The 25375-nt window shown below is 56.9% G+C and overlaps 4 protein-coding genes across 5 annotated transcripts in view; 3 read left to right on the plus strand and 1 right to left on the minus strand.

The window, feature by feature from the left end:
* The first annotated feature begins 6043 nt into the window (after positions 1–6043).
* Positions 6044–9849, plus strand: MED31 (mediator complex subunit 31). Of its 2 annotated transcripts, XM_082707809.1 has the most exons (4): positions 6044–6159; positions 6842–6919; positions 7208–7304; positions 9440–9849. In XM_082707809.1, exons 1-4 carry the CDS (start codon positions 6132–6134, stop codon positions 9630–9632), a joined length of 396 nt encoding a protein of 131 aa, XP_082563935.1. In that variant the 5' UTR covers positions 6044–6131; the 3' UTR covers positions 9633–9849. The 2 variants fall into 2 exon arrangements, with proteins under 2 accessions (XP_082563935.1, XP_082563934.1); XM_082707808.1 differs by lacking the exon at positions 7208–7304 and having other exon boundaries at positions 6055–6159; positions 6676–6919.
* Positions 9850–11041: 1192 nt separating this feature from the next.
* Positions 11042–13052, minus strand: TXNDC17 (thioredoxin domain containing 17). The gene is made up of 4 exons (XM_082707806.1): positions 12822–13052; positions 12488–12569; positions 12034–12109; positions 11042–11222 (listed from the first exon to the last, which is right to left on the minus strand). The coding sequence occupies exons 1-4, from the start codon at positions 12964–12966 to the stop codon at positions 11154–11156; spliced, it is 372 nt and encodes a 123-aa protein (XP_082563932.1). The 5' UTR covers positions 12967–13052; the 3' UTR covers positions 11042–11153.
* A 148-nt stretch (positions 13053–13200) lies between these two features.
* Positions 13201–25375, plus strand: part of KIAA0753 — a 32522-nt gene continuing 20347 nt past the window's right edge. The window contains exons 1-6 of the mRNA XM_082708498.1: positions 13201–13403; positions 18153–18318; positions 19128–19255; positions 19731–19734; positions 21415–22006; positions 24401–24507. Coding sequence (XP_082564624.1) covers positions 18223–18318; positions 19128–19255; positions 19731–19734; positions 21415–22006; positions 24401–24507 — 927 coding nt within the window. The 5' untranslated portion in view covers positions 13201–13403; positions 18153–18222. The remainder of the gene's footprint in view (positions 13404–18152; positions 18319–19127; positions 19256–19730; positions 19735–21414; positions 22007–24400; positions 24508–25375) is intronic.
* Positions 13412–18039, plus strand: LOC309851894 (uncharacterized protein). The gene is made up of 2 exons (XM_082707758.1): positions 13412–17656; positions 17982–18039. The coding sequence occupies exon 1, from the start codon at positions 13661–13663 to the stop codon at positions 16811–16813; it is 3153 nt and encodes a 1050-aa protein (XP_082563884.1). The 5' UTR covers positions 13412–13660; the 3' UTR covers positions 16814–17656; positions 17982–18039.

Consider the following 25375-nt stretch of genomic DNA (forward strand, 5'->3'; position numbering starts at 1 on the left):
GTCCCACATTTTCTTCTGGAGTTGGGACAGCATCCACTTAGCGTGCTACATGAGCTGCCTGTCTTCCCAAGCTTCAGCAGCGCAGACCACACTCCGTTCAGATGTGGGGGACACCCCAGGTCAACTAGCGATGGAATCAGATTATTTTAAAAAAGATTTTATTTATTTATTTGAGAGTGGGGGCGAGAGACTGAGAGAGAGCACAAGCAGGGAGGGTGGGGAGAGGCAGAGGGGGAAGCAGACTCCCAGATGAGCAGAGAGCCCGATGCGGAACTCGATCCCAGGACCCCGGGATCATGACCTGAGCTGAAGGCAGAGGCTTCACCGACTAAGCCCCCCAGGTGCCCTGGAATCGAATTATTTTTTGTTCAAATCAATTCACTGAAACATTTTTAAATAAAAATGTATTTTGAGGAATAATAACCAAAAAAAAAAAAGTCCAAGTTTGATGAAAACTATAAAACCACAGGTTCCAAAGACGCCACGAACCTCAAGGATGAGGAACAGGAAGACAGTCCCCCAGGCACGCCACAACCCGGTTGCCTGAAATGAAGGAGAAAGACAGTAGGAGACGCCTCTGTGCAGAGGAGAGAAGGTCGGGGCAGAGCAGTTTTCCAGCTGGAAGAAATGCAAGTCAGAGGCAGGGAAATTACGCTTTAAAACACTGAGAGAAAAAGAAAAATAAGAATTCTTGGCCCAGAAAAAAAAATGCATTTTAAACACAAGGACAAACTTTATGGAAGGTACAAAAATGGAAAGAACGTGTCCGCAGCAGAACAGCGCTGCGGGAAACGGTGGAGGGAGGGGTCCGGGGAGGAGGAAGGAAGTGCGAGCAGATGGGAATCCGCGTCACCGCCAACCCGCCCGCCTGAGGACAATAAGAGTTAATGGGAAGAACCTTCGGGAGCTGTGCCACTTCTTTAAAACACACTCAACATCCAAGCGAGTAAGTAAGGCCACAGAGCATGGTAGGCGGTAGGTTTCAACCCAACCCTGTCGATCGTTACAGAAAATACACACTGTTGATAAACAACTTGATTAAAAGGCAGCAATGACTATGTTAGGAAAGCACAAGGTCCAGCTGCATGCAGAGTACAGCAGGTCTGCCAGAAATAATGACGTTGAAAATGGGCTGAAAGTGAGGGCATGGAGAGCCATGCAGCCCCTGCGATGCGGAGGAGAAGCCGGGCGGCCGTGTTCGTATCAGAAAGATACGGTCTGGCGCAGAGAGTGTTGCCAGGGGAAAGACAGTCATCTCGTAACGAGAAAGGGCCAATTCATCCAGCAGACACGATGACATGTGTGCACCGATGACACCTCCGAAACCCTAACGTGAGGTCTTCGGAGTCGGCGGGTGCACGAGCGTTCCGCAGAGCTCCCTCTAAACGTTACTCGGGGCTCCCTTGTTCTTCCGGTTTTACCACTGTTCACGGTTCCCCGTAAATTACACGCAGGGACCCCGTGCCCGCCTTTCCTTGGCTCTCACGAGAAACCCTTCTGGGAGGCAGAAGCCGGCCCCTCTCAGAACCTGTGCTCCAGGCCAAACTAGTTTTGGCTTCTGTGGGCTTCAGTTTTTCCATCCATATTGTGAAGACCAACAGCGACGGGGTTTTTCAGAGAGGGAGAGGGAGAACCTTAAGCAGGGTCCACGCCCAGCGTACAGGTGGACACAGGGCTCCATCGCACAGCCCTGAGACGGTGACCCAAGCCGAAACCAAGAGTTAAATGTCGAGGGGCACCTGGTGGTTGTCGGTTGGGCACCTGCCTTTGGCTCAGGTTGTGGTCCCAGGGTCCTGGGATCGAGCCCCGCATCAGGCTCCCCGCTCCATGAGGACTCTGCTTCTCCCTCTGCCACTCCCCCTGCTTGTGCTCTCTCTCTCTGAAAAAAGTAAAATCTTAAAAAAATAATTTAAAAAAGAAAGTCAGATGCCTAACTGACGAGCCCCCCAGGTCCCACCCCCACCAAAAATGTTTTTAAGCTGTGAACTCTTTCTCCAGGCTGCAGCCCGTGGGGGCCCCTAGAAGCTGGGTCACATACCCAGCGCAGGCATTTTGACCAGCCACTGTGGGAGGGTCAGGGATCTGGGGGGATCTACACGAGGGCTCAGGCTTGGTGCCCTCGCGGGTTCCTCCTGTGGCTCGTGCGATCTGGGAGAGAGTATTGTGTGAAAGGCATTCTCACCTCTCAAGCATCTTCAACACAGCTGACAGCAAGACACATACGCGCTAAATTTTGAAGGCTGCTCTCGGCTTCTATACAAATAAGATGGATTTTGAGGATGGTGGGTGCTCACTTGTATAGGTTCCAAACCAACCTGGTTGGCAGGAACCAAAGGCAAGTCACGGCTATTACCTGGCTCAAGAAATCTAAGGGATTCGTGGCGGGGGCCATGACAGGCTTTCCTGGCCAGGGAATCGTCCCTCTTTGCTTTCTTGTGTACAAGCTCGGCTCAGCCTTAGATGCCACATCACAGCACAGAAGCGCCGTGTTCTGCGGGAGCTCCCAGAGCACACATGTGTGGCATGGAGCAAGTGCACTTAAAGTTAGGACAGACGGAAACTCCTTTAACACGTGGGGTCATTTCAAAGCTGTGGAATCGGATATGTCGAGCAGTATATGTGACCAATATCACATGACTTCCTTTTCTTTCACAACTCCTGTCTCTCTCTCTCTTTTTTTTTTTTTTTGGACACTTTCTTGATGTATGTATGCCTCTCTGGACTTCAGCTTTGAAACACAGATGAATGAAATTGGGAGGGACAAACCTACGTAAAATCTTTCTTATGGAACGGCTGTGACACACGGAAGGAAGCTACCAGAAGCCCGTATCCTTTCAAGAGAATCAGTCATCTGGAAAGCAAGCCTTTGGCTTTTCCATGTCATCTTCCAACCAGTCTTCCAGGTGCTATGAAAAAGGGGGACAGGAGCAGGAGCTGCAGAAAGGTCTGGAAGGATATGCCCCAGGCTACTGACATTAAATGTTTCCATAGGATGGAATGGAAAGGAATGATAACACATTATTAAATGTTCCTTTATACATTTTGCAGTTATTTCATGTTACATTATCACCTTTGTAATAAAAGTGTTAATAAGAAACACTGTTAAAAAAAGAAACAGTTAAAGAAAACAGCTACTCTGTTCATTAAAAAACAGCAACAACATGGTGTAGGAGAGTGTTTGGATATAATGTCCATGGTATGTCATGTTAAAAAGAATTCCTAAGCGCACACAGACTGAATTCTGAAGCCTAATTATTAGTTTACAGCAGAAATTTGATGAGTCAGAAGCCTTCCAGTAGCCTCTGGGGTTTTATAACCTCCCTCTAGCCTGAACCCGTTTCACTGGGCAGCCCAGGGCACTGTCCAGTAATTAAATGAAATTTCATGGGTAATAATTTAGTGCAGTGGCTGGAGCACGTGCCCCCCCCCACCCCGCCTTGACGTCCTGCAGAATCAAAGTCACTTACACCTTGCTGGAGGGGACCACCTGCCTCTCCTCTGGTGGTGAATATCCCACAAGTTATTGGCAACAGGGACGTAAGGTCTCCTTGAAATCAACTTTTCCCTCTGAGTGCTCCAGTCCTAACCTTCGGCAGAACTCACTCATTACCTACCTCTAACTCTCTCCCTCAGCAAATCCTACTACGAAGTGGGGGGGCTCCCCTCCCAACCCTGTTGACCTTTTAAAAGCTGCTAAAAATCTTTGGAATTTTCAACCTTGGTACTACTGATATTTTGGGCTGACTGATACTTTGTTGTCTGGGGCAGGATGGGGAGACAACCCATGCATTGCAGGTCAGTGGCATTTCTGCACCCAGCAGATGCCCGGAGCTTCCACCCCCCACAGCTCTGATGAAAATATCTCCGGACATGGCAAAGCATCCCCTGTGGGGCAAAAGTGCCCCAGGTGAGAACCACTGTTAAGTTCACAAGTTCATCCACTGTCCCACAAGGACCTGGGGCTAGGACCATGTGTTACTACCCATGCACCCCCCCCCCCCAAAACAAAACCCAAGACATGGATGTTTAAGACCTTCCCAGGGGCAGTTGCCTGTGAAAGCCAAGACTCATCCACCGTTTTAGTGCAAACTTTCTTCCTTGTTGGAGGCCACCAGAAGACTTCGGACAAGGGAAATTTCGGCAGGTCGCGGTGGGGGTGGGGGAGAGGAGAGGAGAAGCAGTGTTTAGCCGGCTGGTACTCTTTAAACAACCTTTACATTCATTCACATGGCATAAACCAAACCAAAGAGACAGACTAGCAGGTGACACCCGGTCCCATGGCTTTTAATGCCCTACGTGCACCGATGTCCCTCATTTTTTTACTTCCAGCCTCCTTCGCCTCCTGTGGTAGCCAGCACCGTGCATTCCACTGCTGCTGTGTCTCCACGTGGGCATCTGACAGGCTCGTCCCAGCAGGATGTGGTAGCACCGTGCACTGAACCGCTCAGGTCCAAACTTGCAAGCCCTCCTCTGTTCTCCAGTTCCTTTCCGTCACCTTCCAGTCTTCCGTCAGGTCAGCTCTACCTCCAGCACACATCCCTGTCTGCTGTCTTGTCTCGCACGCCCTCTGCCCTCTTAGTGTGAACCGCTATCCTCTCCTGCCAGCCACTTCCTGCTCCCAAATCAGGGTGTCCCCGGCCTCACCCCACTGACATTTTGCTTGGGGAGGAGGGCTGTCTTGTGCATTGTAGGATGTCCAGCAGCATCCCTGGGCTCCACACACAGACACCGTCACCACCATCCCTCAGATTGAAGCAAAAATGTCTCCATATATTGCTGAATGTCCCCTGGGGGACAAGATCCCCTCTGGCCAAGAACCATGGTCCTACATCCAGCACACACAGGCCAGGATATTTCTAAAAGTATGAATTGCATCACCCCAATCACCTGCGGAAAACCCTCCAACGTCTTCCCATCGGCCTTGTAAAGCCCAGGCTCCTTACTGTGGCTTCCAATACCCTCCGTGAACGTGCCTCTGCCTCTTCTCCAACGTCCTCTCTTCTGGGCCACGCTGCCCCTCCCTGGGCTCCAGGCTCGGTCTCTCTGTTCCTCGAGCATCCCAGCGGGCTCCCATCCGCTCCCTCTGCTGCTCCCTCTGCGGCAGGAACTCTCCCCAGACCCCGCCTGGCTCCCTGTTCACCCACACAAAACTTCAGGTCAAAGGTCCGCGAGTGGGCAGGCCCTTCCCTGACCCCTCCGTGTAAGGAGCCCCTCGTCTCCGTTCTACCCATGACCGGCTTGTTTCCCTCCCAGCTGCTCCGCACAACGGAAAACGTCTTTCCGCGCGGTCGCGGCCCCTTCAGCGAACTCTGAGTCTGGGGGCTCGGGGCCCCGGCTGCCCGGTCCACAGCCCAAGCGCCAGCGGAGTCCTCCCTCCCCCGCCGAGACCTTCCGAGGTTGCTCCGCGTCCGGGTGTCGCTAGCGCCATGTGTCATTTTTACCCGCCCCTGACCCACGAACGCGGGGCCGGGGGTGCGGTCCGCCGGCCTCGCACGAGCCCAGCAGGCGCTGGGCGGAGACACCGACCGGGCCGTCAGCGGGGTAACGGCCTCTAGGCGTTTCGGGTCGTACCCTCCGCCGGCCACCGCTTCGGTGGGTCCCGGTCCCCAGGGTCGGAGCCGCCCGCAGCCGCCCTGTCCGTGAGCTCAGGTGCTGCAGCCTCCGGGCCTCGGAGCCTCCTGCGCCGGCCCCATGGAAGGCGGTTCTGGGGGTCCGTGGCGGGGCGGCCCCGGGGGCCGCGCGGTGAACGGCCGCATCCCGACCTCGCGCATCTGCGCCCGGGCCCAGGTCGGGGCGTCTCGGGGCGGGGGTCGGGCTCCGTGAGCGCGGCCGGGGGCCCCCAACACAGCGGGGGATCGTGTCCCCGCTGCAGGCGCTCCCGACGCGCGGGGGAGCCCCAGGGTGAGCGTGACGCCATCCGCGTGCAGTCCCTCCACGCGCAGGGGTCCCGCGGCTCCCGCGCCCGGGGACACGCGCTTCGCCTCGCGCGTGCTGGGTCGGTGGGCGGGGCCTGCGGGGGCCCGCTCCGCCCCGCATCCCACACTGCTCCGCGACAGGAAGAGAGGCGTGTCTTCCGGAACTTCCGGGCGGTAGCTGTTTGGGCGTGTGACGGCTTAGCGCCTTAGCTCGCGATGGCCGCGGCCGTCGCTATGGAGACGGGTAAGTGGGGCCCCGAGCGCTCGCAGACACTGCTGCCCCGGGCTTCGTGTCCGCGGCTCCGTCCTCCTCACCTCACCGGCGTCGGCAGACGCCGACCCCCTCCGGCCTCCCGAACCCTCGGCTCCCCGGCCACCCGGTCTCGACCCCCACACCCCGCCTTCTGACTCCCGGGCCTGACTCCCCTAGCCTCCCGACTCCCCCCCCTCCCCGGCCTCCTTACCCCCGGACTCGACTCCCCCAGCCTCCTGACCTTCGGCCCGACTCCCCCAGCCTCCCAATCCTCCGGACGCCTCGGCTCCCCGGCCGCCAGCCACCCCGCCCCAGCCTCCTGAACCTCCGGGCCCCGACTCCCCCAGCCTCGAACCCCCACTCCTCGCCCTCCTGAACCCCCGGACCCCGCTCCCCCAGCATCCCAACCCCCCCTCCTCGCCCTCCTGAACCCCCGGACCCCGACTTCCCGAGCCTCCCGACACCCCCCTCACCTGGCCTCCGGACGCCTCCCCCCACTCCTCCCAGCCTCGCCGGGAGCAGTAGCCCCCAGGGGTGAATACCCTGCCCGGCGGGGGCACGTGTGTCCTCGCTGGGGAGCCCTGCGGAAGCGCACCTTGCTGCCCTTCTCTTCTCCACGCGGGGGGACAGACCGTGACCCTGACTCCGGCCGGTCTGGGCTGTCTTACTCTAGACGACGCCGGGAACCGACTTCGCTTTCAGCTGGAGCTGGAGTTCGTGCAGTGCTTAGCCAACCCCAACTACCTGAACTGTAAGTGGTTGAGCCCGTGTGCCACAGGCGGCTTCGAGTGCGCTCTGCCTAGGCATCGCGGCGCCTGTGGTGCCTGTTTCCAAGTACTCGCGGTCCTGGGTCGCGGCTGCGTACACTTGCCGGCGCATGCGTGCGGGCTGAACCCGCCGGGGCTAGTGCTTGGACTTGGGGGTGTGCGGGCGGTGGGGAGGTTGCCGAGCGGAGGCTTTCCCTTGGGGGTCGCGCATCCGTCGTCCGGGGTTGGTTTGCTCTACAGACTTTTTTTTTTTTTTTTTTAATGCCTTTCAGTTCTGGCCCAAAGAGGTTACTTCAAAGACAAAGCTTTTGTTAACTATCTTAAGTACTTGCTTTACTGGAAAGAACCAGAATATGCCAAGTATCTAAAGTAAGTTTGCTTTTTACAGTCCTAATATGTGTACAGTTTGCTGTATTCCAGAACATGGATATCTCACATGTGCTCTCCTTTCACATTGGAAAAATACATTCTGAATCTCCACTTGTTTCAGTTGCCTCCATCTTAATACAGGACGTTCTCATCTCCAGCTGGGATTACTGCCGCGTCCACTCCCCGGTTGTCCCTGCTTCTGCTCCTTCCGCCCTCCTAGGTTCTCCCTCCCCCAGGCCAAACCAAGCAGAACAGTTTTCTACACAGAAGCCAGCTCCATCTTTCAGAAGTGTAAATTAGGACACGACCCTTTCTTGCTTAGAGCCGTTCAGTGGCTTCCCACTGCGTGCAGAACAAGGTCCTGTCTTTCTCCCTGGAAGAACTCTGCGGTCTGGCTCTGTCCTTGACTTTATCTTTCCCCGTGTGTGTGTGTGTGTGTGTGTGTGTGTGTCTGTGTCTGTGTGTGGCTGGGGGTACCATGTATGAGTCTTACAGTGCAGCTGCTTGGTTTGAAATAATGTCTCTTAGAAAATAGGAATGTATATATTCTTCACCCAGATACTGTAAATGTTCACATCTTCCTGGGAACATTATCTAATCTGCAGACCTCATTCTGATTATGTCCAGTGGCTCATTAATGCCCTTTGTCTGGGACAGTATGTAGTCTAGGCCACTATGCTACGTTTTGTCTTTGTGTCTTCTTAGTCTTTTGTCTGAGTTTCTTGATCCCTCCCTCCCCACCGCCCTGTGACTGTGACCCAGAAGTGATGCTATAGGCTTCTTGGTGCATCCTGTCGGAGTCGTCTTTCCGACCTACTACCGGTAATGTTCATTTTGATCACTTGGTTGAGGTGATGGCTGCCAGGTTTCTCCTCATCAAGTTACTAGTTTTCCTTTGTATTTAGGAAGTATCTTGTGAGGAAATATTTTGAGACTATGTAAATACTTTGTTTCATATCGTACTTTTATCCACTAATTTTAGCATCTGTTGATATTGCCTGAAACAGTTTTTTACTGTGATTTTCTAGCATTCTTTCTACACTTATTAGTTGTAATTTAGGTTTAATGAAGGAACATTCTCTAATTCCTTATTTATTTGTTTAAAAGAGTTATATTAGCATGGATTCTTGGATTCTTATTTTTATTTTTTTGGATTATAATTATGTGTTTTCTTGTTCTAATGATTCCAGATTTGGCTCCTCAGATTGACTTCTGAGTGCTTGGGATATATCCCCATAGTTTTTTGAGCACTTGACTTTTTGGTGCTACATAATGTTCCTGGTTCACCTTGTACTTTCCCGGCATTAGTCCAGGAATCAGCCATTTCCCCCAAGAAACCCTGGAAAATGCTGTTGAAAAATCCACAATCTGGGCACAGAATATGCTCATTGGTACCATGGTCATTGCTTCTAGGCCCTTTTTGGCACACACAGCCAAGAAGGGGAGAGAGTGTGTGTGTACACTGTGTCTCCTTCTAATCCTTGTCTGTTTCTTTGTCTCTGTGCGATAAGCCAGGGGTTCATGCTGATGTTTTCAGTTGTAGCTCCGTAACACAGGGTCCATTCTAGCCTCCCCCCTTCCTTGTCACTCCTTTTCTGATAGTTGGAAAGTTGGCTCTCTTTACACTGCACTTACTGACTCGGTTGTTCAGTCTTACATTATATGAGAAGTAAGTCCCCGTGGAAGACTAGGACACAGGATTCATGCATAGTTCTTTGTGAAACAGACTCAGTTTTGAATAGAAGTTGTCCTTGTCACCATTGATGAAAAACCAGTAGTTACCAATTAAAAAGATGATTACTGAAGTTCCAAAGTGTACCTATTCCTGACCTTGGACACCACTAGAATAGCGTAGTTTGCCCCCAGAGTTTGCCTCTGCTTACCCGTTCCTGTGTGGTCTTGGGCAGTATTGAATCTTCCTGAACTGAAGTTTTCTCACGTTTGAAAATGTGGCTTCATGCTGACTTGGGATGACCGGCAGAAGCAGGACACGCAGAACCCCGTACTCCCAAAGTGAGCCGAGTTAGTGTTCGAGAACTGGTAGGCGGCCCATCCTTTCTGAATGAGTACCTGGATTACAGCTGGGCGTTTCTGACCTGAACCCTGTTGGTGATTAGCTTGTGGCCCTGAACCAGGTACCCTCAGTGTCTGCACATGTTGGAGCTGCTCCAGTACGAGCACTTCCGCAAGGAGCTGGTGAATGCGCAGTGCGCCAAGTTCATCGACGAGCAGCAGATCCTGCACTGGCAGCACTACTCCCGGAAGCGCATGCGTCTGCAGCAGGCCCTGGCTGAGCAGCAGCAGCAGAACAGCGCCGCGGGCAAGTGAGGCGCGGCTGCCACGGACTCTTTCCTGCTCTCTTTGTGGGGGGCGGGGGGCACCCAAACCTGCGATGGGCCCTTGCCTCGGGCTACCTCCCTCCAGCTCCCTTTGTGTTGTTCCTGGGCCATTGCTGTCACACAGTTGTACTTTGGTTTCCTGTGGGTTTGTAAGTTATTAATGCTCAACCAACTGAATAAAGACACACGTCAGGTGCTTTAAACCACTGGAAGGCTGCAGTGACGGATGGGGTACGGGGACGGCCCCCAAATGTCCCAAACTCCAAGTCTAACTCTGTTCCTCACGTACAGTGGGGCCTGGACAAGTCCGTCTCCTCTGACCTTCTGTCCCTCAGTGAGCTGCCCTACCCCTCACCTATAGAATGAGTACAAGGGAGTCGGTGATTTCCTTTGGCCAGAGATAGGACCCACAGAAGGACTCAGCTCTGAAACCGCTTGCTGTGCGAAGGGCCGGGGGGAGGGGTGCTTCAAGGACTGGGTGCGGCTAGGCCTAGTGACGGTGGGGAAGATGGATGGTTAATGTCTAACTGGACTCTTGACCTTGGACCGGAATAAAGACGAGGACCCTTACCCAGGTGCAGTCATCCAGCACCGCTGACATTTACGTGGTAGGGGCTATGATCTGTGCGTCGTTCTGTTCACATCTCGCTTGCAGAACCAGCCTTGTCCATAAAGGAGGAAACGGAGGTATAGACTGGTTATGAAACTTGCCTCCTGTTACACAGCTAGGAACTGGTGATCAGTGGCACCGACTCCTGGGCTGGGGCTCCTGTCACCACTGGGTTCTCTGGGCTCTGACCGCTCTCTACCACTGGCCTCACCCAGAATGGGAAGCACGTTCAGACAGCGAACTGCATTGCCTGCGGGGGGCAGACGCTGGGTTAGAGGTGCCCTGCTCTCCTCCATGGGTTACGCTAGCATCTACATTCTAAAGCCAAAGAAGATGCTATAGGACGAACGCTCTTTGTCAGTTCGTGCCATTGCAGGTAAAAGATCTGAACTCCTTTTGCGATTTGGAATTTGCCTTCTGTACTGGTAGGGGCTTTTAGATACTTCTGTCCCCTCTAGTAATGCATGCCCTTGTGCTATTACTGTCACTGCTGCAGACTTAGCTTACCTGTATCTTAAAGGTTCCCACATACTACAAGCAAACAGAAGAGTTCGTGGGCATTTTTTTTTTTTTTAAAGACTATGTTCCTTTACTTGACAGACACAGCGAGAGAGAGAACAGAAGTAGGGGGATCGGGAGAAGGAGAAGCAGGCTTCCTGCCAAGCAGGGAGCCCAATGCGGGGCTGGATCCCAGGACTCTGGGATCATGACCTGAACCAAAGGTAGAAGCTTAACAACTGAGCCACCCAGGTGTCCCTAATAGCACTTTATATTTAGACAGAAACCAGTTTGTTTCACATCATCATTTCTTTATTGCTAACATGAATTCAAAGCAGGTATGCAGTTGCCTTCGTACTAGAGTAAATCAGGACATCAAGACACAGTTGCCATCATCAAATCTTAATCTTCGGAGAACAACATCTCCACGAGGTTGGCCTGAAGACACTCAGATTCCACCAGTTTTTGGGGCTGTAAGAGAAGAATGGTCTAATTTTTTTTTTTTTTTTAAAGATTTTATTTACGTATTTGACAGAGATCACAAGTAGGCAGATAGGCAAGCAGAGAGAGAGGAGAAAGCAGGCTCCCCGTTGAGCAGAGAGCCTGATTCGGGGCTCGATCCCAGGACCCTGAGATCATGACCTGAGCCCAAGGCAGAGGCTCAACCCACTGAGCCACCCAGGTGCCCCAGAATGGTCTAATCTTAAGCCACAGCTACGAACATGGTATTAGGAGGACAAGTGGCCTTCTGCCGTGAGTGACACAAATCTTACAGCAGAGAAGCCATGCCATTCAGAAGCTATCAACTAGTTGTAACAAGTCTTCGGAAATAGTTAAGCTGTTTGCCTTAAGATGAATCACTTGGCTCTGCAGACTACGAGAGACAGCAAGTCCAGTGCCATTCTCTTCCCCTCAGGTCTTTAATTTAGGATCCCAGGGCCATGGCTAACCTAGAGGAGGTGCCCTTTCTTTTTGACCAGAGTGTTCTGGGTTAAGGGGAAAGCAACTGCTGGTGTTTTAAGGAATGCTGTGTTGAGCAGCTTTCCTGAGCCTTGCTTTGAGAGTTTTAAAATGGAGTGGCTTTCAGAAACCATGACAGAGACCAACTACCTAGATATGTGCATTATTAACAGTTTGTTGGGGTTGGCCATAGGGATGGACAGCCAGGTGGTGTATTTTTCATGCACTCTGAACACCAATGTGCTACTTGGGATGAAATGTCAAGATCTCTTCTAACGAGGGTGAGCTGAGGCCCCAGCACAATGAAAGGAAAGATACTTACTGTTCCGTATTTAAGTAGTGTAGGCACTGCCGTCACTTTCAGATTTTTTCTGAAGTCATTATTTGGATCTTTCCAACTATTTTGAAAAGAAGAGGTGATCAGGTTTCTCACAGGTTACTTAATATTCGATACATTCCTACATCTAGTCTGTTAGAACTCATTGCTTTTGTTGCAAACGTTTATTGAGCCTTGAGGACTATGACTTTGTGACTGCACAGTTTTCCTTAAGAGCGTGAGAACAATATAAAATAAAGTTAAAGACAGATTCTGGACTAAAACCAGGCCAGACGTATTGCATCCCCTGCAATGGCTAAGTACTCAGAATTTGTCTTTAATCACTCCTAACGGCGGGACTTACCGACTACACGGAGAACCGGGAACCTCTGTCCCGAGGCCCTGCCCACCCGAGCTGCGCACGTCTAGTGCGCGTCTAGAACAGGGAATCGGCACTTACTAGGGTTTCTCTCCCACCTGGCAGTAGATGAACACACAGCCCTCACTCATGTGCTTCAGCCCCTCTCGAACGACCGGTTCAGCTGGAAACGGAAAAGACCAAAGATAAGCCCCGACGCGCCGGGGCAGCCGGTACCGAGAGCCCGTCCGCTGCAGGGAGCGGCAGGCGGGTCCTGAGCCCGCTCCGGGCGAACACGGCTCCCCTGCGCGAGCGAGTGCTCGGGGCCTGGCGCAGTGCGCGGGCTCCGGGCGGGGACCCGGAAGCGCGCCGGGCCCCCTCGTCCGCCGCTTTCCTGCCCCCGCCGGGCCCGTGGCCGCCCGCGAGCCCGCCTCACCCTGCACGCAGTCGGGGCACCAGCTCTGCCCGCCCGCGTCCTTGGAGCCGGTGAAGTAGGCGAAGATGGTCTTGTCGCGGTGCCGCTCCACTGCCCGGCTGAACTCCTCGAAGCCGCGCACGCTCAGCTCCTCGCAGCCAGCCATCGCTCCGCCGGCCGGGGTCTCAGGGGGCGCGGCCGCGGCCGCGGTCTCGGGGCGGGGTCCCGTGCGGGGCGGGGCGCGGCTGCTTCCGGCCGGGCTGGCGGCGGGGCGGGGCCCGGGGCTCCGCGGCGCTACGGGGGCCTCGGGCGGCCACACCGCGTCGGCGCCGCCCGTCCGCGCTTGCTTGTCCGCGCCGTCCGCGCCGGCCCTGCGCAGGCCGCCGCGCCTCTGCCCGAGCCGCCCCGGCCCCGGCCGCGGCCCCATGAGCGCCGGCCGCCCAGCCCGCCGCCGCGCAGCCCCGGGACCCCTGGCGGCTCGGGAGCCCTAACGGCTCCCAGGCCGCCCTGCGACGTTGCCATGGCGACCGGGCGAGCGGCCGGAAGCGCGGCCTAGCGGGTCCCCCGCCCGCCTCCCGGTAGCCGCGCCGCGCCCCAGGCCAGGTGGGCTCGGGCCGGGGCTGGGGGGGTTCTGGGAAGCCGCGCCCGCAGCCGCGGGCCTGGCGCCCGGGAGAGCCGGAGCAGTGGCCGTCCCCGCCGCTGTCCGCGTCACTCTGCTCCTGCGGCGGCCGCGGGCGCTCCCGGGGGGCCGGGCGGGGGCCGGGCGGGGGTCGGGCCGCGGCGGCCGGAGCGCGAATGCGTGCGTGCGTGTGCGCGGCAGCCGCGGCGGCGGGCGGGGAGGCGCGCGCGGGGCTGCAGCCATGAGCGGGGCGGCGGGCCGCTGCGTGGGGCCCAGCCGGCTGGGGCGCGGGCGCGGGCGTCCGTGGGGGAGGAGGTGCGCCGCGGGGACCCCCCGAGGTCGGGGAGCCGGGCGCCGGCCGCCCCCCGCGGCCTGGGAGACGCGCTGCGTGAGCGCCGACCGCTTGCGGGACTGGCGGCGGCCGCGGGGGAGGAGAGGCGAGGCCCGGGCCGCGGGCGCCAACGAGCCGGCGGCTGGCGGGACCCCTGGGGCTGCGGGCCCAGCCGAGGCGGCTGGGGACCCTGGGGCCGTGTGGGTGGACGGGGCCGTGGGGGAGCCCCAGGTGGTGGGGCCCATCGGGTCAGTGTGGGTGACCGGCGCCGGGCGGGAGGAGGAGGGCGCGCTTGACGACAGCCCCCGGGGCTGTGAGCGGAAAGGCCGCCCGGGCTCCGCGGGGCACGAGAGCATCCTGGAGCTGTGGCTGAAGGTGCGAGCCATGAGGGCAGCCTCCGGCCGTGGGGAGGGAAGCAGGGTGGAGCTCCACCCGGTGCCTGTGGGGGAGGGCCCCCTCGAAAGGGGTGTCCCTGGCCGGGCTTCCTGGGTAGAGACAAGCCGGGCTGGCCTCACAGGCCCCTGGGTGAAAGGACAGGCCAGGGCAGCCCCCGGGACCCCAGGAGGATCTGCAGCTGTGGGGCTAGGGGTATCTTGTGCAATGGCCTCTGGCTCGTGTGGGCAGGGACAGGCCATGGGCCTGCTTCCCAGGAGTGTGCCTGTGGCCCTGGGGACAAGTTCCGGGATTATCCCGTACCTGTTGAGGAGAGGACAGGCTTTGGGGGTGCCTGGAGCCATGGGGTGGCCTGAGGCCATGCAGAGAGTGGTGGGCTGTGGGGCTGCTCTGGATCTGTGGGATAGGGGGCAGCGGGTGCAGGTGCCGGGGGCACTGGCCCGAGAGGCGGTCTGTGGGGACACCGTGGGCCTGTGGGGAAGGGGACAGGCTGCAAGGATGCCTGATGCTGTGGGGGCACACAGAGGCGTGGAGGAGGAAGCAGCTTCTGGGGGTGCCCTGGGCATGTGGCAGAGGAGGCAGACTGTGGAGGAGATGGGCTCTGGGGGTGTCTCTGGCATATGGGGTGTTGGACAGCCTGTTGGCGTGCCTTGTGCAATGGAAGAGGAAACCAGATGTGAGGGTGACCCAGGATTCAGGGAAAGGGGACAAGGCGTGTGGGTAGAGACCGGGTCTGGAGGTGACCCGGGGCCATGGGCAGCTGCACAGACCGTAGAGGTTAGTGGCCTCGATGAGCAGGAGGTAGGCCCTGGGGGTGCTCCAGGCCTGTGGGGTATAGGGCCGGGAATGGGGGTACCTCCAACTCTGGGGAAGGAGACAGGCTTTGGGAATGTCCCGGGTCTCTGGGGGACCGAGCAGCCTGTAGGGGTGTCACAGGCTGTGGTGGTACCACCAGGAACCCTGGGAGAACAGGAGAACTATGGAGGTGTCCCTGGCCCGTGGGGGAGGCAGCAGGCTCTGGGAGTGCCTCTGGCCGACGCAGTGCCCGGGATCGTTGGGGAAGATACAGGGTCCGGGAAGGTCGTGAGCCTGTGGGAGAGGAGGCCGGCTGTGGGGGAGCAAGAGGAGCTGGTGCCTACAGCTTCAGGGGTTCCTGGGCCCGCGGATCAGGAGGCCGGCTTTGGCAACGACCCCTGTCTGTGCAGAAGGAGACAGGTTGTGGGGTGGCCTGACCTGCAGGGGATGCCAGAGGCTGCGGTTTTGCCCAAGCACAGGTGCGCCCTGGCAGGGCTGCCCCCAGCGGTGGGTATGCCTGGGCCTGGAATGGGCCCTGCCAGGGTGCCTGCCGCTGTGTGGGTGTCTGGCCCTGCGTGGCAGGAAGGCAGCTCCAGAGAGGTCTTAAACCTGTGGGAGAGGGTTCAGAGTGCCACAGTGCCTGTGGCAGCAGGGGTCCCTGCGGCTCCTGAGGAGCTGTGGTCTCTGCGGGAGGACGCTGGCTCTGTGGGTTTCCCTGGGTTGTGGGGAAGGAGACAGGCTATCGGGGTTCCTGAAGCACCTGGGCTCGGGGAGGAGACAGGCCCCGGGTGTGTCCCGAGATTTTGGGGAAGGAGACCGAGTACCAGAGTGCCTGGGACTACTGAGGAGCCCACAGCTGCCAGGGTGTCCGGTCCTCTGGGGATGGAGACTGGCTTGCCAGGAAGGAGGCAGACTGCAGAGGTGTCCACAGCAGGTGGGGTGCCCATGGTCCCCAGCACACCTAGGCCTGTCCTGGAGGAGTCCACTGCCAGAAGTGTTGCAAGCCTGTGGGGGGAGAGGGAGACAGCGGGAGGACCTGTGGACGCCTGGGCTCCCACAAGGATGGGGGTGCCCAGCACCGCCAGGATGCCCGTGCCCACGGGGGAAAGTCTGGGCCCTGGCGGCCCCTCAGGCTTTTTGGGAGGGAGACGGGCTGCTGAGATGCCCACAGCTGCTGGCCCTTCCATGGCTGTGGGCACCTGTGGACCAATGATGGCTGATTCCTGCTCTGGGGACTTCTCAGGTATGTGGGGACGGAGACCGGTGACGGACGCGCCCACTGCTGCCAGGACTGCAGGAGCTGCTGATGGGGCGACTGGCTCCGATGGGGTCTCAGGCCCATGGAGGAGGAGACCCACCGGACCAGCCACTGAGGCTCTGCGGGTGCCTTTGTCTTCGGGGGTGCTCGCAGCTAGAGGGGTTCCTGTGACGGGACGCGCACCTGCCGCGGTGTGGGTGACAGGGTGTACGGGAGAAGAAACAGCTGCGGCTGCCTCGGGCCTCCTGGCGCCGAGGAGACAGTCCATGGAGGGAGCTTTGGGGGAGGAGGCAGGAGGCCGAAATGTGGAGCTGGCCCGGGGGAGCCAGGTGGCGGAGGTGTCTCACACCCCTGGCTGTGGGATCAGGTTGTGGAGCTGCCCGAGGCCTGGTGGGGGAGAGGCCGACCACGAGAGCTTGTGTTCCGCATCCAGGACGAGAACTGCCGTGGGGGTGCCTGACGCGGTGGGGGCGTCCCTAGTTTCAAGGCCGGAAACAGGCATTGGCCGTTTCAGGGTTCCCCTGCAGCAGAGTGGGGGGGCCAGGCCAGAGGAGCATCTGGAGCCAGGGGGAGGGGGAGCCCTCTGGGAGAGCACCTTGTGGGGGAGGACCGGTTGAGGGGGGCCTTCCAGTAGCACGTTAGGGAGCAAGTGGGGGGGTCCTGGGCTCTGTGGGAGGGGACAGGTGGGGGGAGGTCTGGCCTGGGTTATGGACCGAGACACAGCTTGTCAGGGTGTCTCAGGATCGGGGTGAGAGGCTTCGTAGAGATGTCCTAGGGGATGTCAGGTGACAGACCGGGAAGTTTACTGGAGTGGCAGAGAAGGAACAGGTTGCAAAGAGAGGCGTGTCCCGGGCATTTGTACAGGGGGTCAGTGTGGGGGTGGGTGTCCCTGGACTTTGTGTTTGTGTATGTGCGTGTGTGGCGTCACTCGGCATCACCTAGTGTTTCCTGGCGGAGAGTGGGAAGGGGCCGACCTCGTCAGACTTGCCGACAGGCTCCCCCGCCTCTGCGGGCCACGTGATTCTGTGGCTGCAGCCCCCGGACTGTGGTGGGGTCAGCCAGCAGCGGGGTCGCTTGCTCACCTGCCCCTCCAATCTCGACAGCTCTAGGAATCGGGAGTCTTGAACAGCTGCCCTGATGTTCCTGCTGATGTGTCTCTCTGGAAGCAAATCCTATCTGCAAACGTCGGGTTTACTGAAAAGCTGAAATTAGGGGTTTTTTCTTTAAGACCTGGATTTCCCTATTGATTTAGCATAGGGTTCTTTGACAGAACAAATACCCCAGTACATTGAGAACTAGTCAGTTTGTGGAAAATCAGCTCAATTCAACACGTGTTGAGTTCATGTGTCTGCCACGCTCCAAGCACAGTGTTGTGGGAAATACCAGAGGAGAGCAGGACAGGTCCTTCCCCTCCGGGAGCCTTGTCTAGCCGGGAAGATGGGACTGACCCTGCGGCATAGGTAAATAACAGCGTGAGGCAAGAAGGTGATGAGCTCGTGCTGAGCGCAGGGGTGCCGCTGTGTCTGGGGGTGGGGGCCCAGCCCACGTCAGCTCCCAGACCTTCCTGTCTTGGCCCGCTAGCTCCAGCTAGCTCCGCAGACCCCACCGCAGGCTTCCTCTGAGTCCTGCACAGTCCCGGAGCTGCTCACAGTTGGTGAGGCTGCCCTGCAGGAGGGTGCTTGCCCGCCGCGCTGCAGCTCCGGTCTTCTGGGTGACCCTTGAGATCTGACACCTGGAGCGGCTCAGTAGCGAGTCGTTAGAACACTGTGCCCCGTATTCTCTCAGGAGGATTCCCAAAGGGAAGATGCTTTGGTGCCGGTCCTGGAGCCCTCGCTGCCACACGTGAGGCCACTGCTGGTGTCTCCGGAATGTCGCTGCATGGGCACGACGCCGTGTTGGCCGCCTCCGGCCCGTGTTGGAGTGCTGCGGCTCTGAAGCGGCTTTCTCTCGTTGTAGGCAATGACCAGGGAAGAGCAGGGCCGGCCGGCGGCTGGGCTCTTGGCAGCACCCCACGCGCTCTGACCTGATGGGCCCGGGAAGGCCGGCCGCCGTCGCCGGGGCTCACCTGGCAGCCTGCGTCCAGCTACATGGGAGCAGCGACCCTAGGACCCTCCAGGCCCAGGTAGTTCTCTTGCCTTGCTGTCTTCAGATTTCTGCTGTGAAATATTTTGAACAAAAATGGGAAGAAAAGGGCAGTGAACACCGTTTAAACAGCCTTTGAGATTCAGTGGTGGTGTTTTCTCTTGGGTGCTTGCAGACCTGCTCCCAAGGCGGCTGCAGGAGTCACGGTGCTTCCTTTCTACATGTTCTGGAATACTCGGTGTTTTAGGATAGGCCTAAAAGTGAGCTCTCCTGCCTAACCAATATCACACCTAACAAAATGAGCCAAAAACCATTCCCTGATACGATCTAATAGCCCATTTTCCCTCTGCTTCATCCAGTTATCCCCAAAAAGGGTTTTCCCCCAACACTGAATGTATGAAAATCTTCCCACAACGCTGGATTCTGCAGCAAACGCCCAAGTTGCAGGATGGTTGCGTTGTGTTTGTTTCATTGCGCATCTGACCTTGTCTGCCCTCCAGAGTCCGTCCATCAGCCCGTCTTGCCCCAGTACACGTGGGAGTCGGGTGCGGACATGGGAGTTGGGTGCAGACATGGGCATCTGGCGTGCCTTGGTGTGCACATCACATGCTAGAATTCATTCTTGGAGCTCGTTCTGAGAATTTCAGCTTTCTCTTCTGATGCAAGCTTCACGTCTGAAATGAATACACCAGAACGTACGCATGTTGTCACATTTGTTGAGGTTTGACGAATGCATACGAGGTGTTGCATGTTCTGTCAGGCAGGGTCTTTGCTGTTTCCCCAGAGAGGTCTCCTCCGCCCCTTCCTGCCCTCCTGTGGCCACTAGCATTGGGATTCTTTCCACTGTAGATGGGTTCTGCCTGTTCCAGGCCTTCCTGGAATCCTGTGCCACGGGATCTTGTGTGTCAGGCCGCTTTGGGTGTGAAGTCTGGAGCTCTGGCAGCGCGGCTGCTCTGGACCACTGAGCGGCGTCCCCGGTAGGAGCTGTGACTGTTTGTTCTCCGGCTGCTGGTTTGGGTTCTTGCAGATGCAGCTGCTGGGGGCTTCCTGGTACATCTCTGTTTGTAAAGGTGTTTTCACATCTCAGACACATACCAGGGAGTGAAGTCGCCGGGAACATGGGACAGCGTGTATTTAGTTTAACAAACCAGCAGACCTTCCTGGGGCTGTGCCATCTCCCGTCCCTACTGACAATGAACGAGTGCCCCAGTTGCTCCACGTCTTAGCCAGCCTGGGTTGTTTTTTTAAATTAGGGCCCTTCTGCTGGGTGTGAAGGAATGTCTCATTGTAGTTTACCAAGAAAATTGAGAAAGAATATTGATGTAGTTTGAGACTGACAAGTTAGAGCAGTGGAATGTGGAATTCCTGGGTACGCTTCTTGCAGACTTCCCAAGTGTCAACCCTCCTATTACATTTCCCCTCCATCTCCCCTGTGTCTCTGTCTTTCTGTAGACATGTGCGCTTACACGTATATGCACTCGTGTGCTCACATGGACACAGGCATCCATGGGCACATGTGTGCTCACACGTACACGCACACCTGTCCACACACGAGCACTCACGTACACACGCACCCATGTGTGTGTTCACACATACACACGCACCCACGTGAAGACATGCTAACATGTACACCTGCACACATGTGCAAGTGTGCCGTCATGTAGACATGTGCCCATGTGTACACATGCACTAACACGTACACATGCACACATGTGCAAGCGTGCCGTCACGTACACACACACATGTGCAAGTGTGCCATCATGTACACATGCGCTAACACGTACACACGTGCAAGCGTGCCGTCACGTACACACACACCCATGCACACACGAGCTTGGGCTCTTACACACCCCCCAAGGCATTCTGGTTATTTTTACTTCTGCGGGTTAGACTTGTCCAGACAAGGCTGTACTTCTCACGGCTGTCCGTCAGTCCTCGCCCTTTAGACGACGACCCTTTGTTTCTTCTCTCAGAACTTCCAGGGAGGCCTTAAAGTTGTGTCCAAAATACTTTCCTGAAGTCTGACCACAGTGGGTTCATTTTAAATGGACCCTTCATCATGTGACACACAAACACCCTCTATTACGAGGCTCGGGAGGCTGTCCACGGGGCAAAGGGCTGGCAGTGGAGGCAGGGACTTGGGCTGCTGACCTGCCGTGGGGCCTGCAGTCATAAACTCGCTCCTTGTCCTTGACTTATAATCCTGGAACAGGTACTCCATCCTAAAGAAATTCTTTAAAATGAGAAAAAAAGGGGGGCTTGGGAGGTTCAGTGGGTTAAGCCTCTACCTTCGGCTCAGGTCATGATCTCAGGGTCCTGGGATCGAGCCCTGCTTCCTCCAGTCTCTCTCTGCCTCTCTGCCTGCTTGTGATCTTGGTCAAGTAATTAAAACAAAACAAAACTTTAAAAAAAAATGAGAAAACAGCTGAATGCGAGGAAATATTATTTTAAGTCCTATTTCTGTTAGTGGAAACCTGGAACCATGTAAGTGCTTAAGAAGGTTAAGGGCCATTTGTGGGATTTTGGAAAAAGCCGCCATGAAAAATGACAATGTTAGCTTTTGGAAACACGCCTTTGCTCCTTAAGGGAAAAACCAAACAAAACTTACACCTATTATAGTTCAAAGGACAAAGCCTGAGACCTGCGTGAGAAGGGATATGTGGACCTTGGGGTGCGGGATGCCCTCGGGTGCGGGGTCAAGGTCGTGGTGGAGCCACCAGGTGCATGGCCTCGTCTGATGGCGGCTCCTGTGTGGCGGGGTGTCTGGGGGCCATGTCCGCAGAACTCGTTCCACCTGCATTGTCTCTGTCAGAGCCTGATCTTTTCAGACCATGGCGGGTGAGGGGCGGGGGGACCCCATGGGCCACTGTGTGAAGCTCTGCAGGTTGCCTTTCGGAGGAGCAGCCCATGTGCTGCTGGGAGGGGGCAGGATGGGACCGTGGCCTGGGGACGTGGGCAGGGACCACAGGCATGTGATGACGTCAGGGGTGTCCAAGAGTGGCTGCCTGGGTCCCTGCAGGAGAGTGCGTCTTAGCACTCAGGGTTGTGTGGGGGAGTTGGAAATGGGGCCTCAGACACACAGCGTGTGGGACGTGCTTTCCTCACGGGCTCTTGCGCTCGTCTGTTTTGTTTAAAGAACCAGCTGCAGTTCAGCAGGAGTGCACCCGAGCACGCGGGCACCCTGGCTGTGCGCTACTCCTGCCCGCACGCCATCCGGATCGAGAAGCTGAAGCACTCATACCGTGAGTCATACGGCTGTGAGGATGCGGGCTGTCATGGCAGCGGCCACGGGAGCGGCTCGGCCTCGTTCTCCGTCATCTCGGAGGAGCGGCTCAGCTACGCCGTGCACCTGGCCAAGAGGGACGTGAAGCGCAGGCAGCTGGAGGAGCGCGTTGGGCGGCGCCGGCTCGGGGGTGAGCCCCGGCTCTCTCGTCTGCACAAGGTCCCCGAGCCCAGCATGCAGAGGAAGGAACTGGGGAGCCGGGACACATGCCCTTGTGGCCACCAGCCGTCCACGATGGGAACGTCCTGCGCGGGTGCCAAGGTGTATCTGTACGCACCTCATCCGGCCCCGTCCCACCTGGCTGTGCCCCACTCGCCCCCCACCCACGACCCGGGCCTGGAGCCCCGCCCCAAGCTCGGCGGCCACCAGCAGCTGCTGGATGTGCAGCGGCTCCAGAGGGAGCTGAGTACTTGCATCCACAAGATGGAAGAGGTCACGAAGAAAGGTGAGAGCAGCCGGACTCTGCGGGTGCGGGACAGCCCATCACACTCATCCCGGTTAGTCCATCCCCTCCCTCAAGGGCCCTCAAGGCAGGTGGCCCATGGGTCTGACCGGAGTCTGTCCTCCTGGGAGTTGGCCCTGCCCTGGCCCCTGTCAGGCAGAGGTGCCCGACACGCCTCGTCCTGCAGGCTGCCGCATCGGCTGGTGACGCCTCGCGGTTGGGGCACCTGCTGTCAGCCTCGGGTCCGATGGCTCCTGAACGCAGACCCTCCTGCCATGTTCTGCTCTGGAGAATTATCTTTAACTTGCCCAGAAACGAGCATCGTGTGTGCACATGCTTCCAAGCACAAGGGCTGTGTGTGGTTCTCCACACCGTTCCCCAGAGTTGCTCAGTGTGCTCTGTCCCGTGTTTCCCCACCTCCTGGTGGTGGGTTTGGGTTAGGCTGGTGGGTTGGAGAGAGGAGCCTCTCTTCCCAGCTGCAAGGAGCGGGGGGCTGAGCAGCCCCCTAACCACTGCTAGGACCCCCCGGGTCTGTGGGGACCCTCCGCAGACAAATGCAGGTGCCACGGGGAGTTTATGCTGCCTTCCCAAGATAGCTGTGGCCCAACAGCACGACTACAGAACGCAGCAAGGGTATGGTGGCACGGGGCAGACTGGACTTGTGTCCGTGCTTCCGAGCGGCCGGCTGAGGGGGTGAGGGGGTTGCTGCAGAGTTCACAAGGTCTAAAACAGCACCTGGCTGGCTGAGAAATACCTTTGTCCCCTGTCTTCCTGGTGAGTGTGTCATGCAATGTGTGGTGGTGGCAGGAGTGTCACGGTTCGTGTCTGATGCCGTTCCTTGGTGTGGGCCACCGAGTCACCCCGTGGCCTCCTGTGCTGGAAGCTGTGCTGTCCGGGGACGGAACCATGGGGACCCCCACTCTGATGACGTGGCCTGACCCGGGACCTTTCCAGAGAGCTCCTCAAACTCTCTGGGGCAAGACCGGCTTGGGTGATTTCTCGTTTATTTTATTCTGTCTCTCAAGACTTTATTTTAGAGAGAGCACGTGTGCACATGTGAGGGCAGAGAAGGGGCAGAGGGAGAGAAAGTGGCAAGCAGACCCCTGGCTGAGCACGGGGCTCGGTCCCAGGACCATGAAGAGCTTGATTGTAGCCAGAATCAGGAATCGGAGGTGAAACCAGCCCATCCGCCCAGGCACCCCCCCACCCCGTTTATTTTTTTAGTTTAAAATTTCAGTTTGTCCCAAGCCCATACGTTTTGAACTATAGCAGAAGTGTCACCACAGTGGCAAGTAGCTGTAAAAACCCGTCGTGCACACTGTACATTTTTTCTGCACTTAGTTGTCGTGGGCCGGGCACAGTTTGCCACGGCCCCTGCGGACCACCTCCAGGGGCCCCGATGTGCCCAGAGGCGCTCCCCGGAGGCGGCTCCGTGGATCGGCTGTCTGAGAACCGCCTGCAAGGCGGCAGCTCGAAGCCCCGTCAGAGCCAGCGTCCGGGACGTTCATGCACACGTGCGGTGCCCGCATCTCTCCACGATGCATGGCTGATGTGAGACGCAGGTCTGGCTTGTTGCTCCGTGACACGGTGTCTGTACCCACAACTCCTGATCTCAGTGTGTTGATTTTTTCAAAAAAGATTATTGCATCATTTGGCTTCTTTTTTTTCTTTCTTTTTTACCCCCATAATTTGGTTTCTTAATGAATAAATGTTAAATATTTGTATTTATAAAATACACTTGCACTAATAAAACATGGCTTTTCCTGACTTGTATCTTGGAATTTTGCATCAGACCCTTTTCCAGATAAATGTATTGGAAAACCACTGCCTTGGCGATGGGCACCTGTGCAGCTCTGAGTCCCCCAGAAACGGCTTCTCTGAGTGCACGTTCTGCGAACCATGTGTGAGGGTCTCCCTGACAGACACGCAGGGCTTCAGACGTTTGAGCAATCTTAACACATTAAGAAAGGATTTCTCTGTCGGATTCAAAATAAGAAAGCGTTGGAGAAATCTTGCCGAACAGTAAATCAGGCAGTAAAGGGTTTCTGAAAAAAATAGAAAGCATCACCGGTTTGGGCTCAGTAGAAAGAACTTCAGAGTGGTGGGCGGCGCTTGGCAGTGGCCGAGGCTGTCCCCTGGGGCTCTGGTTCCTGGACGCTGCGCGGCGGGAGGTCGGCTGGAGGTCCTTGCGTCTCTTCCCACCAAGTCCTGCTCTGGCCCGCTTTTTCCTCCCTTCTTGGCTGGTGGAGGATTTGTGGTGGGGGCCCCATTGTTGTTTTTTTTTTTAAATAGAACTAGAGCTTCAACTTCAACTTCATGATGTCTCGGAATAATGGACATTTTCATGCATTTCCGTATGTAGCGTGTAATCCACTTTTGGGGAAACGCTATTTTCAGACAGGACGGAAGTGGCTTTGGACCCCGATGAGGAGCGACGCGCCCGAGTCAGGAGGCAGGAGCAGGCTGTGAGCTCGGCCCGGATGTTGTATGTCCTGCAGCAGCAGGTATGGGGAGCGGGGGAGCGGCCGCTGGCTTGGGGGGCCCCGTCGCAGTGGCACAAGCACAGTGTCCCGTGTGACTTCTGCTGCACTGTGGACACTCAGTTTCCTGAATGTGTGGCCCCACGGTCTCTCTTCTGTTGTCTGCCGTCATGCGCATCTGTGTACGGCGGGTAGGGGGTGACGTCCTTCAAGGTGGTTTTTGGTTTCTTGGGGTCATAAGTTCTTGCAAACCTGTGTGAGTCCTCTGGAAAGCAGTGCTGGTACAGCGCCTGTTTCTGGGCAGAGTCTGGTGAACAGTGGCTCGGGGGCCCTGAAGCCCCCAGGCCCTGCTGGCTCCCCAGGATTAGAGGGATGGGGCCTCATCACTTGCACACCTGCCTCCTGTCCGTGCGGGGCTGGAGGCCGAGTACTGTGGGTCACATGGCTGTCTCCTCTCCTGGCAATGCCGGAGGCGTGCCGAGGTTCTCGTTTTGTGGCTTGTGAACAGATGCTCACGTTGCTTATGTTGCGATGCTTCACAAGTCTGTACTGACTGTGGTGCCTTCCTCATGAACTCACCTTTGACTCCTTTCCTGCCACTTAAGTCACATGTTGGCTTTATTGCTTGAACCGAAAGCCAAATGTTTTCATTTGAAGGAAATTACCTGAGTTAGACTTTATTCCGTATTGTCCTGGGCTTGTGCACATGGCTGCCCCTGCGATCGTTCCAGAACACGCACCTGCCCCTGTCAGGGCTCTCTGGACACAGTGCAGCCCGCGCCCCAGCGTGGCCTCCCCCCTTCCCAGTGCCGCCCCCACCTTCACTCCCTCCTGGGATGTTCCTGTGACACTGGGACCAAGGATGGGAGGGGAACACCGTGCTCCATTCACC

This window comes from Mustela nivalis (assembly GCF_964662115.1).
Source record: "Mustela nivalis genome assembly, chromosome: 17".
NCBI classification, from domain to species: Eukaryota; Metazoa; Chordata; class Mammalia; order Carnivora; family Mustelidae; genus Mustela; species Mustela nivalis.